A 14,665-nucleotide genomic window follows, 5' to 3' on the forward strand; every position below is an offset into this window, starting at 1 on the left:
TTTAATTTCTTGTGCGGCCCGGTACCAATCAGTCCGCGGACCGGTACCGGGCCGCTGCCCGGTGGTTGGAGACCACTGCTCTAGAGTTAAGTTAAGAAGGGGTTAAACAAAACAAGCTGTGAAGGTGCGCACGCAGAAACATTCGTGAGGGAGGGGCAGAGACACAGAGCGAGAGAGCTAGTGAGTGGAGACAGACATGAAAACAAGAAATGCCGAAAAGTAAATGCAACTTCACGGATGATTTGCGGAAAAAGTATTTGTGTTTTGGTCCTGGCCGTGACACATGGGAAGCAGAATGCACTGTGTGCAAAGCAGGAACGTGTGTATCTGTGGCAAATAATGATCTACAAGCCCATATCGAAAAGCACAAAACAGCTGCGCGGGGCGAGAGCTCGTTTATGACAACCTTTTTCCAAAACACAACATAGAATGTGAGATATAACAGGATAATGCATACATTTGTCATTTGTTTTCGAAACGCTTACAAAAAAGTGGTACCCCAAAAATTTACTGTGGGACCCCATTTGTATGATTTGATGGGGTCCCTGGGACCCCATTTTGAAAATTCCTAGCGTCAACATAGGAGAAAAAATGCTTTATTTAAATAAATATATTACTTATGAAGCAAGTTCGAGTATCATTGGCAAATTTTCACCTAGTCCCGGCCTTGGCGTGCTGCCCGCCTTGGCACGCATATATTTGTCCTCTTTTTGGGATTTCAGAATATGGTCAGCCTATCATACTCCAACAGGCTCCTTCAGCTTCCTTCCCGCACTGTGCGATTCAAGAACTCCTTCATTCCACACTCCATCCAGCTGTATAATCACTCGCCATACAGCAATAGATGACATCTGCCTATTACCTGAAACCTGACATGTTAGCTACTTCTCTTTGTTTTTAATGTCTATTTTCTATTTCCTGCTGGATCTACTCTCTATTTTATGCTGCTGCTGTCACATATACTGTATATACTGTATTATTGTACATGGCCATTGGTATATATTGTATATATGTTATAGACATAATATAATATATCTGTATATACACTACCGTTCAAAAGTTTGGGGTCACCCAAACAATTTTGTGGAATAACCTTCATTTCTAAGAACAAGAATAGACTGTCGAGTTTCAGATGAAAGTTCTCTTTTTCTGGCCATTTTGAGCGTTTAATTGACCCCACAAATGTGATGCTCCAGAAACTCAATCTGCTCAAAGGAAGGTCAGTTTTGTAGCTTCTGTAACGAGCTGAACTGTTTTCAGATGTGTGAACATGATTGCCCAAGGGTTTTCTAATCACCAATTAGCCTTCTGAGCCAATGAGCAAACACATAGTACCATTAGAACACTGGAGTGATAGTTGCTGGAAATGGGCCTCTATACACCTATGTAGATATTGCACCAAAAACCAGACATTTTCAGCTAGAATAGCCATTTACCACATTAGCAATGTATAGAGTGTATTTCTTTAAAGTTAAGACTAGTTTAAAGTTATCTTCATTTAAAAGTACAGTGCTTTTCCTTCAAAAATAAGGACATTTCAATGTGACCCCAAACTTTTGAATGGTAGTGTATATTATTCTGTACACATATTATGTATATATTCGTATATATGTTAGATTTTTTTATCGCTATATTAGTCTATTTATACCTGCATTGTCCTTTCCATCCTTACACTTTCCATCATTGTAACTGAGCTACTGTGTTTAACAATTTCCCTTGTGGATCATTAAAGTTTGTCTAAGTGTAAGTCTAAGTATGTGACGTGTGTAGAAGCTGCGCTTGCTGTCTGTGAGAAGGAGAGCATGCAGTGTAATGCCCGCAGCTAAAAGCAACTGCGTGAGAATGCATACTCGAATATCACGATATAGTCATTTTCTATATCGCACAGAGACAAACCCGCGATATATCGCACATATCGACATATTGCCCAGCCCCAATCTCAATATTTTTAGGCCATGTCACGATACACAATATATATCTCGATATTTTGCCTTAGCCTTGAATGAACACTTGATGCATATAATCACACCAGTATGATGATTCTATGTGTCTACATTAAAACATTCTTGTTCATACTGCATTAATATATGGTCGACCAAAACTGTATTTATTAAACAGTTATTAAGCAGTGGCACAAACATTCATGTCATTTCAAAACAGAAAGTGCAAGATTGTCAGAGACATTTTAAAACAAGCTATGAGTGCACTTTTGTGCACGATGTCACTAAAATGACATGTCAAAACAACACTAAATTAAAGTGCACTTTTTGTACAGAACGCCACTACAATAGTTTAAAACAAATAAAGTGCACTTTTGTGCATGATGTCACACAAGATATTTCAATAACTGTCAAATAAAAATGAGCTGCATAATAGGAAATCAAATAGTGTATGTCCTTCGCTATGTGGTAGGTTCCTGCGGACGTTATCTCGTTCTGTTGTTGACTATTTTTTTTTCATATGGTGTTGTAGTGGAAATGGGTGCCTCTGCATTTTGTTTGTGTGGTACCGAACGGAGATGTTGACATGCTGAGTTTCAAACACTCTTCATTCTCTAGCGGGTGACTTTTCAAATGATGCTACGTATTAGCAGTAATGCTACTTTTTGTAGCAACGCTTTTGCCCCACACTTGACAAATTACGGTTGTCTGTTCGACATAATTCTTCCTTAATTTGTTATCAGATTCGCACCTTCTTTCTCTCGCATTACCACTCGCACCACAGCTAACGTTACCCATGCCGCTACCTCTCTGCTCCACGAGGGCGTATACGTATGTGACGTATGTAAGAAGGTGCGCTTGTTTTATGTCTCTGTGAGAAGGAGAGACAACAAAGAGTGAGAAATGCCTGAAGTGTAATGCCTGCTGCTAAAAGCAACTGCATGAGAACGTATACTCGAATATCACGGTATAGTCATTTTCTATATCGCACAGAGACAAACCCGCGATATATCGAGTATATCGATATATCGCCCAGCCCTAATTAGTTGCTTCACAAAGTGCTCTGTGTAGTGTTCAATAGCTTATACACTACTGTTATTGAGTGTCTCAAATCTGCAACTACCTTCAAATCTACTTAATTTTATTACCTTAGTAATAAAATATTAATAATAAAATATATCTTATTACCGCGCTCATCTTACCTGGCTACCAGACACTCTCTCTACTGATAAATAGCACTGTTGGTAAGTTGGAAATTGTTTTACTGTATTTATTGGCATGCTTTAAATAAGTCATAAAAAGTATCAATAATTATCGATATCGATCAATATAAAAAAAAACGTATTATATGATCAGGGACGCAACGGTAAACGGTATAAACATAAACCGCGGTAAAATTCTAGACTGTTAAAGGCCTACTGAAACCCACTACTACCGACCACGCAGTCTGATAGTTTATATATCAATGATAAAATCTTAACATTGCAACACATGCCAATACGGCCGGGTTAACTTATAAAGTGCAATTTTAAATTTCCTGGGAAATATCCGGCTGAAAACGTCTCGGTATGATGACGTTTGCGCGTGACGTCACGGGTTGAAGCAGACATTTTGGAATAGCACGGTGGCCAGTTTAAGTCGTCTGTTTTCACCACATAATTCCACAGTATTATGGACATCTGTGTTGGTGAATCTTTTGCAATTTGTTTAATGAACAATGGAGACTGCAAATAAGAAAGCTGTAGGTGGAATCGGTGTATTAGCGGCTGGCTACAGCAACACAACCAGGAGGACTTTGAGTTGGATAGCAGACGCGCTACCGTGAGTACAGCTTTGGCTTCCAAACATTTGATCGTTTGCCCGTACGTGCGTGCCGCTATGTGCATGTCACGTACGTAACTTTGGGGAAATATGATGGCGGCCGGGGTGTCATCGAAAGCTACAACGCCGTCCGCCGCCGCGCCGCTGTTCTTACCGGTGTCTGGGTTGACTTCCTCCGTCTCCGGGCCGCCGACCGCACCGATCATCGTGGTGAAGTCCTCCGTCGCGCCGTCGATCGCTGGAACGCAGGTGAGCACGGGTCGTGATGAGCAGATGAGGGCTGGCGTAGGTGAAGAGCTAAAGTTTTTAGCATAGCTCTGTCGAGGTTCCGTAGCTAAGTTAGCTTCAATGGTGTCGTTAGCAACAGCATTGCTAGGCTTCGCCAGGCTGGACAGCATTAACCGTGTGGGTACAGGTCCAGGGTTTGGTAGTATTGTTGATCTTCTGTCTATCCTTCCAGTCAGGGGCTTATTTCTTCTGTTTCTGTCTGCAGTTAAGCACTATGCTATTACGCTCCGTAGCTAAAGTGCTTCGCTGATGTATTGTCGTGGAGATAAAAGCCACTGTGAATGTCCATTTCGCGTTCTCGACTCATTTTCAAGAGAATGTTGTATCTGAGGTGGTTTAAAATACAAATCCGTGATCCACAATAGAAAAAGGAGAAAGTGTGGAATCCAATGAGCCCTTGTACCTAAGTTACGGTCAGAGCGAAAAAAGATACGTCCTGCACTGCACTCTAATCCTTTACTTTCACTTTCCTCATCCACAAATCTTTCATCCTCGCTCAAATTAATGGGGTAATCGTCGCTTTCTCGGTCCGAATCGCTCTTGCTGCTGGTCTAAACAATGTGCAAATGTGAGGAGCCCTTCAACCTGTGACGTCATGCTACTTCCGGTACAGGCAAGACTTTTTTATCAGCGACCAAAAGTTGCGAACTTTATCGTCGATGTTCTCTACTAAATCCTTTTAGCAAAAATATGGCGAAATATGGCGAAATGATCAAGTATGACACATAGAATGGATCTGCTATCCCCGTTTAAATAAGAAAATTTCATTTCAGTAGGCCTTTAATAATACCTTTTAAATTTGTAATTACCAAAAAACCGGCATTTATTAATACATTTTAGGCAACACTGAAGACTGAAGCGCATGCGCACTGCAGCCGTTCGACTCGACAAAACATGGTGGCGACTACACAGACTTTGCTTTGAAAATGTTGCCTCCGATCGCTTTGTTTCCTTCATTTCACTCGCTTCCGTGGAGTCTTGGTGTGCCTTTAAGAGCGCAATACTGTAGAAGGAGAAAAATGTTGTGGCTTCATTTTGAAAGTGCAACTAGCGTCCGTCCGTCAGCTGCTGGGACTGAGAGTTACCATGCGCAGGGGATGTGTCAGAAATGTTGCCACAACTTGTTTATAAATTATTTAGTTTGTTTATTGGTATGCTCACTCGTCCTTTAATTTAACTGCTCTTTGTCAATGTTGCAATAACATCAATACTAGCTAAATGTTTTGTCATCTCATCGAATTGAACGGAGGCTGAGTTGTCAGTGAGCCACAAATATAGTGTATTAGATGTGAGAGGTATCACTCCTGTTTATTTTTGTTGGCCAAACTGTTGCACTGAAGTACATGGTTGTTGAAGAACAAAGCTTGTTTATTTGGCTTTATCATTATTAGCCAAACTGCTTTGTGTTTTATATTGATATCAAAAAGTAAACACCATGTTTTTTTTTACATTACTTGTGTTTTTTCATTCACAAAGTAATTACTTTAATAATCATTTATGTGACATAGCATTTTGGTAATGTTTTATAATGTGTATAAGTAATACCTATACGACAGATTTCTGCTCAAACTCTCAATGGATCTGTCCCGATAGAGCATGTACATGTACACACATTAGTACATGTAAATGCATTAACACAAAGTACCTCTCCCTATGAAAATGTAAAAATAGAGATAAAGACATCATGTAATAAAAAAGCTGATACTATTAATAAACAAAAAAAAAAGTGTCTTTAAATATATAGATAACGTTTATCTAGGGTATTTTTATTAGATATTACAAATTGCATGTTGCCGTCGCGTTCACGCCCCAACACTGTTTTACCAAACATAATGAATAATCCTGATTAATAATAGTGATTTCAATATTGATAAAAATAATCTGAATTATTATTTTGCCCATAATCTTGCAGTCCGATGTGTAAGACTCGACCTCATATATGAACACTATTTTTATCTTAATTGACAAAAAGTGCAGTTACGTCGTATGTCCATAAGGTGTCATCTTGAAAAATGTTCACATTTATTTATTTTGTAGTATTATTTTGTTTCTGCCATATTACTTTGTTTATTCTGCTATATTACTTTATTTATAACGCTTGTGTTGCTTTCATATGCACATTCATTTTTCTACTTGAGATACATATATACATTTTGAATGTGTTGTTTGTGGTTTTTTTAATAAAACTTGGTTAAAGGATTTGTAAGTACTTTTTTAACATTTTGAGCACATTTAAAATTACCATAATAATAATGATAACTGTGATAATTTTGGTCACAATAACCGTGATAAGAAATGTTCATACCGTGACATCCCTAATTGTGGTATAGTTTTCAGCCATATCGCCCAGCCTTAATAGGGCGCTAGTTAATTAGCCAAGCGCCGTTGTCATCTCAGCTGTGTGGCGTTACTTTACTGGCAAAGAAGAGAAAAGTAGCTAAGTGTAATTTATGTAGAGCTGGTGTCCTATAAAAATGTTGTGTGTTAAAAAACGCAATTATTTAGAGGAATTCCTCACCCTAGTCGAACATTATTTTTGACAGTTTTTATATGAAATGTAATTTCTCTTCAGGGAAGCCAAATATTTGAAAACTACTAAAAAAAATATTTTTCAAAATAATCCATTCTTGTTTTTATACATTACAGAGGTAAACTGACCTGCAAATCTGCATATACAACATATTGTATCTGGTGATCCAAAACTCACCCATCCTGAGGCCCAGCAATTTGGCATAATCCCTGCCGATCCAAACCTTGAGCTCATCACCCTCTGGGATGGGCTGTGAAACCTTGTAGTAGATGTTTTGATAGAACTGGAAAACAACCATGTTGTGTTGGTTCTCACTGCTGCTATAGGTAACATACCTGAAACACAGAGCAATGAATAAATGACTTGTACAAGTTAGTAATATTTAAATTTAGAATAGAACAGAATAAAATGTTTTGTCCTCAAACATGAGAGCATGCCAACATTACGGCGGCTACTTTGTAAGGTGCAATTAAAATACAGGACAAACTATAAATAACATGCTAAAAATAAATACCATTACAGATGATATGTATATTTTGTTATTATTGTTGTTTTCAATAAATAAACAGCACCTCATCCAGTTTGATTTGTTTTCATCAGAGGCATCAACATAGACAAAAGCAGCATCATTCCTGATCTGCAGAAAGTACAAAGGTAATTAGTGTTTACATTCAGTTGCATTTTTCACTAAATATAACCAACAGAATGTTACTCTGAAACAAACTGTGACTTACAGCCCAGGCATATTTCAGGTTAGTTGGCATGTGGGCTTTGGTCAATTCTCCAACATAAGGTCCAAAGAGTATGCCCTGTTGAAGGTGACACTTGGCATACACCTTCCTCTGGTCCATATGCACATCGCCAGAGGATCCCAGATCAGAAGGTCCTGGATCGTAAATGCACAAACAGGAAGGCAAAGAAAGCACTGCTCGCGACGGTCCGCCTTGAAGCCATGTCTCACCAGGTGGCAGAGCAGCATCAGGGATGTAGTTGTGGTTTGAGTGAGTCTGGATCAAAGACATACGCTCAGAAGATTCTTGACTTAAGTCCAGCCCTGTAGGCAAAAAACACGGCTGTCAAATGGTTACATTTTTAATCAGATTAATCACAGGCCTGTTGTGGATTAACCAGACTAATACCCAGTGATGTTGATAGGTTTTCAATGTCGTTAGTCCCTGTGACCCAAAGTTAGTGATTTGAGTGGTTTCAATAGGTCCCAAATTAATAAATGGTATTTCTATTTTTAATATTCTTCTTTTTCTTAAGTTGTAGCGTTAAACTCTGTTAATGATGATGTAGTATAGTATGGTTATATGTAATGGATACAATTGTGTTCAAAATGTATCTGAAATTAAACTAATACAATTCAAAATTTATGTTCACCTAGGGCTGGGCGATATGACTAAAAATGTATCACGATATAAGTGTTTCATATCAGTTGATATCGATAATTATTGATTAAAAAAAAACCTATTCTAAATAAAGACCAGGAGAAAAAAGGCTGAATTTAAATACTTTTATTTTAAATATAACCTTTAACCTTTAGAACAAGGTCAGCATTATGAAAAACAGTCAGATATAAGAAAATACTGGTCGATGTGCAAATATTGACATTGAATAAATGCTTAATCCAACAAAATGTGCAACGTATTGTAATTAAGAAACGAGTAGTGTACAACTCAGGCTTTAAAGCCATATTGGTAACAATATATGCAAATAAATAACAGTCACATTAAGCAAGCAGAAAAAAACATGTCTTACAGAATATTGTAAACATCGGAATAAACTTGCGTCTGAACATCTGTGACAAAACAAACCTGTTACTCTCTTCAGTCATTTATGGAAAAATCAAACCAACTTCAGTATCTCCTTTTCCACGGATTCCCTGCACATTGTGTAAAGCTTAGGAATAGCTGTCTTGGAAAAGTGCTTTCGGCCAGGTAGAACATAACGGGGGTCGAGCACGTGTATGAGATTCTTGTACCCAGACTTCTCAACTATGCTGAGCGGTAGCATGTCCTTCGCTAATTGATACACCACTGCATCCGTTATTTCTTTATAACGTTTTGAATTTGTGTCGTATGGCACTGCTGCCGAGTAATACTGTCTGCGGCAACAACAGACCACCATCGAGACGATGGTGGTCTGTTGTTGCCGCTTCGGTGCTGTTCCACTTGCACCGGCTGATGTAGATGGTTGTGGCTGTTTGATACTGCTGTACTCCAGCGGGTGAGAGCGGCTCAGGTGGTAAAATAAGTTTGTCGTGTTCCCAGACTTGGTCGGGACGACGACCTTGCAAAGTTTGCACAGTATTACTCTGATTCGTATCGGATTTTTAAAAATCCAAAATACTGCCAAACTGGTGCCGTGACGTTTCCTTTTTTATTTACAATTTCCTCTCGTGCTGCCGCGCTCATATTCCCGTTTGGTTTCACTCCTCGTCGTTAGCTAGCCGTTGTTGCTTTTTTTTTGCTTTTTTCTTCCTATTAGCATTTCCCAGAATGCCTTGCGGTTCAGGCTCGGCCGTGATAGGTCGAGGGGCCAAAGCCCTTCCTCTGCCTACACCCCCCAGAATGCCGTGCGGTTCCGGCTCTGCCTTTCTTCCTATTTTTTTCTAAAGAACTCAGTGAAATTATCGAACGTTCTATCGACCCCATTTTCTATTGATATTGATCACATGTCTATCGCGATATATATTGTTATTGTTTTATCGCCCAGCCCTATGTTCACCTCTCCCTGCTTACCTGAGATAAACATGTCGGAAGCGGCAGTGTACGCTGTCTGAGCATAACAAAATGGCAACTGCCATTCAAAGTATTTTTCATCAACACTAGCGCGGTATGTTTTTTAAATTCATTTATCGACAATAGTCGTGACGTCATTTTCCCTGAGGAACGCAAATCAGCGCCGTCACTCGCAACAACATTGCAGGTCAAAACATGTAAAATGTGGGTACATTTGATCTTATTCTTGTTAAAAAAAAGTCATTAAAAGTCTGGAAACACTTAAATAAATCTCAAAGTACATTATACAAAAAGCAGCAACAATTGAAAAATATGGCAAAGCAATAAAAAAGTTATACTAATAACCCGAATGCAGCTGAGATAGGCTCCAGCACCCCCCGCGACCCCAAAAGGGGCAAGCGGTAGGAAATGGATGGATGGAATACTAATTTTATAACAGATTTGTTTTTAGATGTATGAATACATTATTTGAGCCTTTTTAAAGATAATCATATCACCATAGCCATTTATGCACAATACTCAATGACATCATGGTGACCACGCCCATTGATTGATTGATTGAGACTTTTATTAGTAGGTTGCACAGTGAAGTACATATTCCGTACAATTGACCACTAAATGGTAACACCCGAATAAGTTTTTCAACTTGTTTAAGTCGGGGTCCACTTAAATTGATTCATGATACAGATATATACTATCATATATACTATCATCATAATACAGTCATCACACAAGATAATCACATTGAATTATTTACATTATTTACAATAAGGGGTGTGGAGAGGGGGGGGTATGGACATCAAGTAGTGGTACATTATTTACAATAAGGGGTGTGGAGGGGGGGGTATGGACATCAAGTAGTGGACATAGAGAGAGAGAGAGAGAGAGATCAGAAGGCATAAGAAAAAGAAAAAGTATCTGCATTTGATTGTTTACATTTGATTATTAGCAATCCGGGGAGGGTGTTAGTTTAGGGTTGTAGCTGCCTGGAGGTGAACTTTTATTGCGGTTTTGAAGGAGGATAGAGATGCCCTTTCTTTTATACCTGTTGGGAGCGCATTCCACATTGATGTGGCATAGAAAGAGAATGAGTAACCACACCCCCACAAGTATCTTTACAGTTAAGGGGAAACTCTGATATTATTAAGGACATTTAATATAATGTGGTCATCCGTGTCAAATAAAGCACTTGGCTTTCCTGATCAACAAAAACACAAGCTTTTTGTTACTGTTATGTATGACAATGAAAATACGGTGTATTGGACCAACAATCACAATACTTAGTACTAGGACTTAACATGTTAGTTTATTTGCACAAGCAGGTATTGGTAATTATATTTAAGCATAGCAACCACAAAAGAAGACAAACTAATGCGAGCTCTTGTCCCTTTCTTACGTTTAGTTCGGCTCTCAAAAACTTAGACTTAGACTTCCTTTTATTTATCCTTTTATTAAAAAAAATACTAATACAGTAAAGAATAAACTCGATTGAATCACAGAAAGTTTCTCAAACAAATCAAATGTTCAAAAACAAAGGGATCACTGCAGACACAAGCGGTCTGATTGTATTCCACAAGTTAGGAGCCCTTTCTTTCGACGCACTTGCGTTTTTTCCCCTGACTTTATTAAACTTTAAGAAACACTTTTTTTGGGACTCTATGAAAACTATTTTCTATCTCTCCATTTGAACGACTGGAACACCCACAAACGGAACAGAATTATGGCATTGTCTGCTCAAACTCTACACTCGCCCTCACTTAATGCTACGCTCAAACTGCTTGACCATCAGGTGAGGTAAAACACGAAGAAGAAAAACGAATGTGAAGTCACTTGCAACCCAGCTATAGCCTGGAATTTACTGACGTCCCGCACATGCTTGGTGGTCATGCTAGCAGTGTTCTCAATTGGTACTAGGCTCAATTTAGCCTTTCTCCCCCCAAAAAAGCCCTATGCTTGTGTTGTTTTCGGCTGTACAAAACGTTTATATCGCGAAAAAGATAAACGTTTCCTCAGAGTTCCTCGAAAGGTAAATAAAAAGGGGGGAAGAGTGCAATATTTTACGAAACAACGAGAAAAACAGCACACACTCCAGTCCAAGAGTCAAAGAATGCACACATTTTCACTGATCAATTTGTTAAAGGTTTGTTTGGTATACTTTTAATGATTATTATTTCCCATTTAAATATTATCTTGACATTATTTGTATTTCTTAAACAAATGTTTGCTACGAGTGCTTCGAAAAGCACTAACCCGGCGAGTCTAGATAAAAGAAATTTGAACAAAACCTAAGACAGTTTTAAGCTTTTACTAAAGGCAAGAATCATAAGTTAAGCTTTCAGCACATACACAATGTTGACATTTATAGTAATATTTTGATCAAGACAGGCAAAGCACGCTACTCGTAAACAGCGTGTGCAACACCAACACACATCAGTAGACGCAAAGTTAAATCATGAAATCCCACATAATTCGAGCAAAAAAAGCTGCATATTTATCTGGTAGAGTTGATACCAATTTCCTTGACTCAGTCACACACAAAGAAGTTGTAGACCTTCATACTTTTCCAATTTTCCATCTGTTTTGTCATGCAGAATGGCATTTGGAGCACAATCGTTTGATATGTCGGAGAACTTGACCAACGTATTATCCTTGATATCCATCCATCCATCCATTTTCTACCGCTTGTCCCGTTCGGGGTTGCGGGGTTGCTGGAGCCTATCTCAGCTGCATTCGGGCAGTAGGCAGGGTACACCCTGGACAAGTCGCCACCTCATCGCAGGGCCAACACAGATAGACAGACAACATTCACACTCACATTCACACACTAGGACCGATTTAGTGTTTCCAATGAACCTATCCTCAGGTGCATATATTACTCAACATTTTTTTTCGATTTAGTATAAGAATCTATTTCATTGCATACTTTGATGTTTTACTCTAATATGCATTTTGTATGAATATGTAAGCCTCCTTTGCACGCATATAGTTCGCGCGCTTCTTGCTGTCCAAGAAACATCTTAGCTTTGATGACCACCACTGGTTTTCACTTCCGGGAAGAAGTCACGTGTCGGAATACAAGCAATACACTGGACATAAGATTGTTCGGGACAAAGCTACCGATGGTGCCTTGTTATTCCTACGCAAAATGTGCAAGTTACCTCGATATTCATACACTTACAATGATCGGAACAACAACTTTAACTAATGTTAAGAATTATACACGGCACTTCAGTAATTAAAACAGTTTCTACATTAAAAGGCTCAGACGATATTCACGACATTCCCCAAATTCACATCCCCAAATTCCCACTGCTTCCGTATTTCCGGTTCAGAATTTCATTTATTTTGCTAGGTATTTATTTGCCGATTGAATGAGATTAAAACTTACTGAGGTACCGGCGTTTTGTTGGAGTGTTTTGGCTCAAGCCGGGCGTTGCGGTGGTCGAAATATTAGCAGAGAAATCCCCGGCCGGTCTGTGCTTGGCGTTGATGTGATACTTCAGGCTGCTAGTGCTTCGGTGAAAGGAAAACTCCTTTCTGCAGAGAGTACAAACTACTTTTTGCCGGTCGATTGATCCGTCTGTGAGTTTTCTGTACTCAAACATCCCACCAAGAGGCCCAACGTGTTGTTTGGAGTCGTCCATTTTGGTAAATTCCGCCGCCACAAAAACACTGGAGCGTCAATGCGGGCCAGCCAGTGGGATTGGGAGTCGCTGCCCGTTTCTTCTTCTGTCTCTTTTTCTTCTTCTTTGGTTTATTGGTGGTTGGCAAGCAACCCTGTGGTGCGCAATACCGCCACCTTTTGATATGGAGTTTGGGCCGAGGTGGAACCTTACTCTATAAATCAGTGTTTTTCAACCACTGTTCTGCGGCACACTAGTGTGCCGTGAGATGCAGTCCGGTGTGCCGTGGGAGATTATGTAATTTCACCTATTTGGGTTAAAAATATTTTTCGCAAACAAGTAATTATAGTCTGCAAATAATGTGCCGTTGTTGAGTGTCTGTGCTGTCAAGAGCTCGGCAGCGTAACAATGTAATATTCTTCCATATCAGCAGGTGGCAGCCGGTAGCTAATTGCTTTGTAGATGTCGGGAACAGGTCGTGTGAGACGACGATGGTTTGTCGTGAACCCAATATGCAGACGACAGTGGGAGGCAGCATGCAGGTGAAAAGGTATCTAATGCTAAAAACAAAAATAAACAAAAGGTGAGTGCCCCTAAGAAAATGCATTGAAGCTTAAGGAAACTAAAACTGAACTGGCTAAAAAGTAAACACAAACAGAATGCTGGACGAGAGCAAAGACCCACAGCGTGTGGAGCGTCCTCAAAGTACATACGAACATGACATGACAATCATCAATGTCCCCACAAAGAAGGATAGCAACAACTTAAACATTCTTGATTGCTAAAACAAAGCAGATGCAGAGAATAGCGTTCAAGGAAGACATGAAACTGCTACAGGAAAACACCAATACAATGGGAAAAGCCACCAAAATAGGAGCGCAAGACAATAACTAAAACACTACACACAGGAAAACACCAAAAACCTTAAAATAAGTCACAGTGTGATGTGACAGGTCGTGACAGTACACCTACTTTGAGACAAGAGTATGCTTGGTTATGGTTTAAAGTCATATCCAATACTTGCGACAACGACTTTTTACTGTCAATATCGGCTGCCGAGTTTCATTTTTTTAATGATTTCTGCTGGTGGTGTGCCTCAGAATTTTTTCAATGAAAAAAATGTGCCTTGGCTCAAAAAAGGTTGAAAAACTCTGCTGTATATTATTTTATTTAACCCTGTCTTTTTTAAAATGTATATAATGCTTTGTACTTTATGTGTTCTGAGTGCAATTCTAAAATATATTCCACTACTAACCTAACTTTCTCTTTTTCTAATTTATTTTCCAGTATTTCCATTTCTCAATTGTATTTCCGACATGCCCAACACTTTCTATCTAAAATAATATTATTTATCTCATTCACATAAGAGACTAGACGAATGTCAGCAATCGTCACACACACACGTCAACCAATAAACATTTGGCGGGGACGGGTCATGGCAGAAGTGCATTGTGGGTCATGACAGAAGAGCATTGTGGGTCTTGGCAGAAGTGCATTGTGAAAAAAAAGATGCTACCTGCTACTACTTCCGTACCGGGAGAACGCGCCATGCAAGTTTTCTGGATGTCATTGGATGGATCGACAAAGCATGGGCTTCAGTGACCACCGAAACCATCCTATCCGGATTCAGAAAGGCTGGAATAATTGGAACTGCAACTGACGATGACTCTGACGTAAGCGACGTACCGATAGAAGAGGAAGCGGCGCATTGTCTACCTT

At 39.3% G+C, this 14,665-nt stretch overlaps 1 protein-coding gene across 2 annotated transcripts in view; it reads right to left on the reverse strand.

Annotated features, from left to right (window-relative positions):
* The window catches only part of LOC133633938 (uncharacterized), a 29,882-nt gene extending 16,785 nt beyond the window's left edge, over positions 1-13,097 (reverse strand). For both annotated transcript variants that reach the window (XM_062026774.1, XM_062026773.1), the window contains exons 1-4: positions 12,712-13,097; positions 7,314-7,633; positions 7,152-7,216; positions 6,757-6,914 (exon numbers count right to left, since the gene is read on the reverse strand). In XM_062026774.1, the coding sequence (XP_061882758.1) occupies positions 6,757-6,914; positions 7,152-7,216; positions 7,314-7,633; positions 12,712-12,967 (799 nt within the window). In that variant the 5' untranslated portion in view covers positions 12,968-13,097. The remainder of the gene's footprint in view (positions 1-6,756; positions 6,915-7,151; positions 7,217-7,313; positions 7,634-12,711) is intronic.
* Between the last annotated feature and the right edge of the window lie 1,568 nt (positions 13,098-14,665).

Source organism: Entelurus aequoreus, linkage group LG18 (genome assembly GCF_033978785.1).
Source record: "Entelurus aequoreus isolate RoL-2023_Sb linkage group LG18, RoL_Eaeq_v1.1, whole genome shotgun sequence".
NCBI classification, from domain to species: Eukaryota; Metazoa; Chordata; class Actinopteri; order Syngnathiformes; family Syngnathidae; genus Entelurus; species Entelurus aequoreus.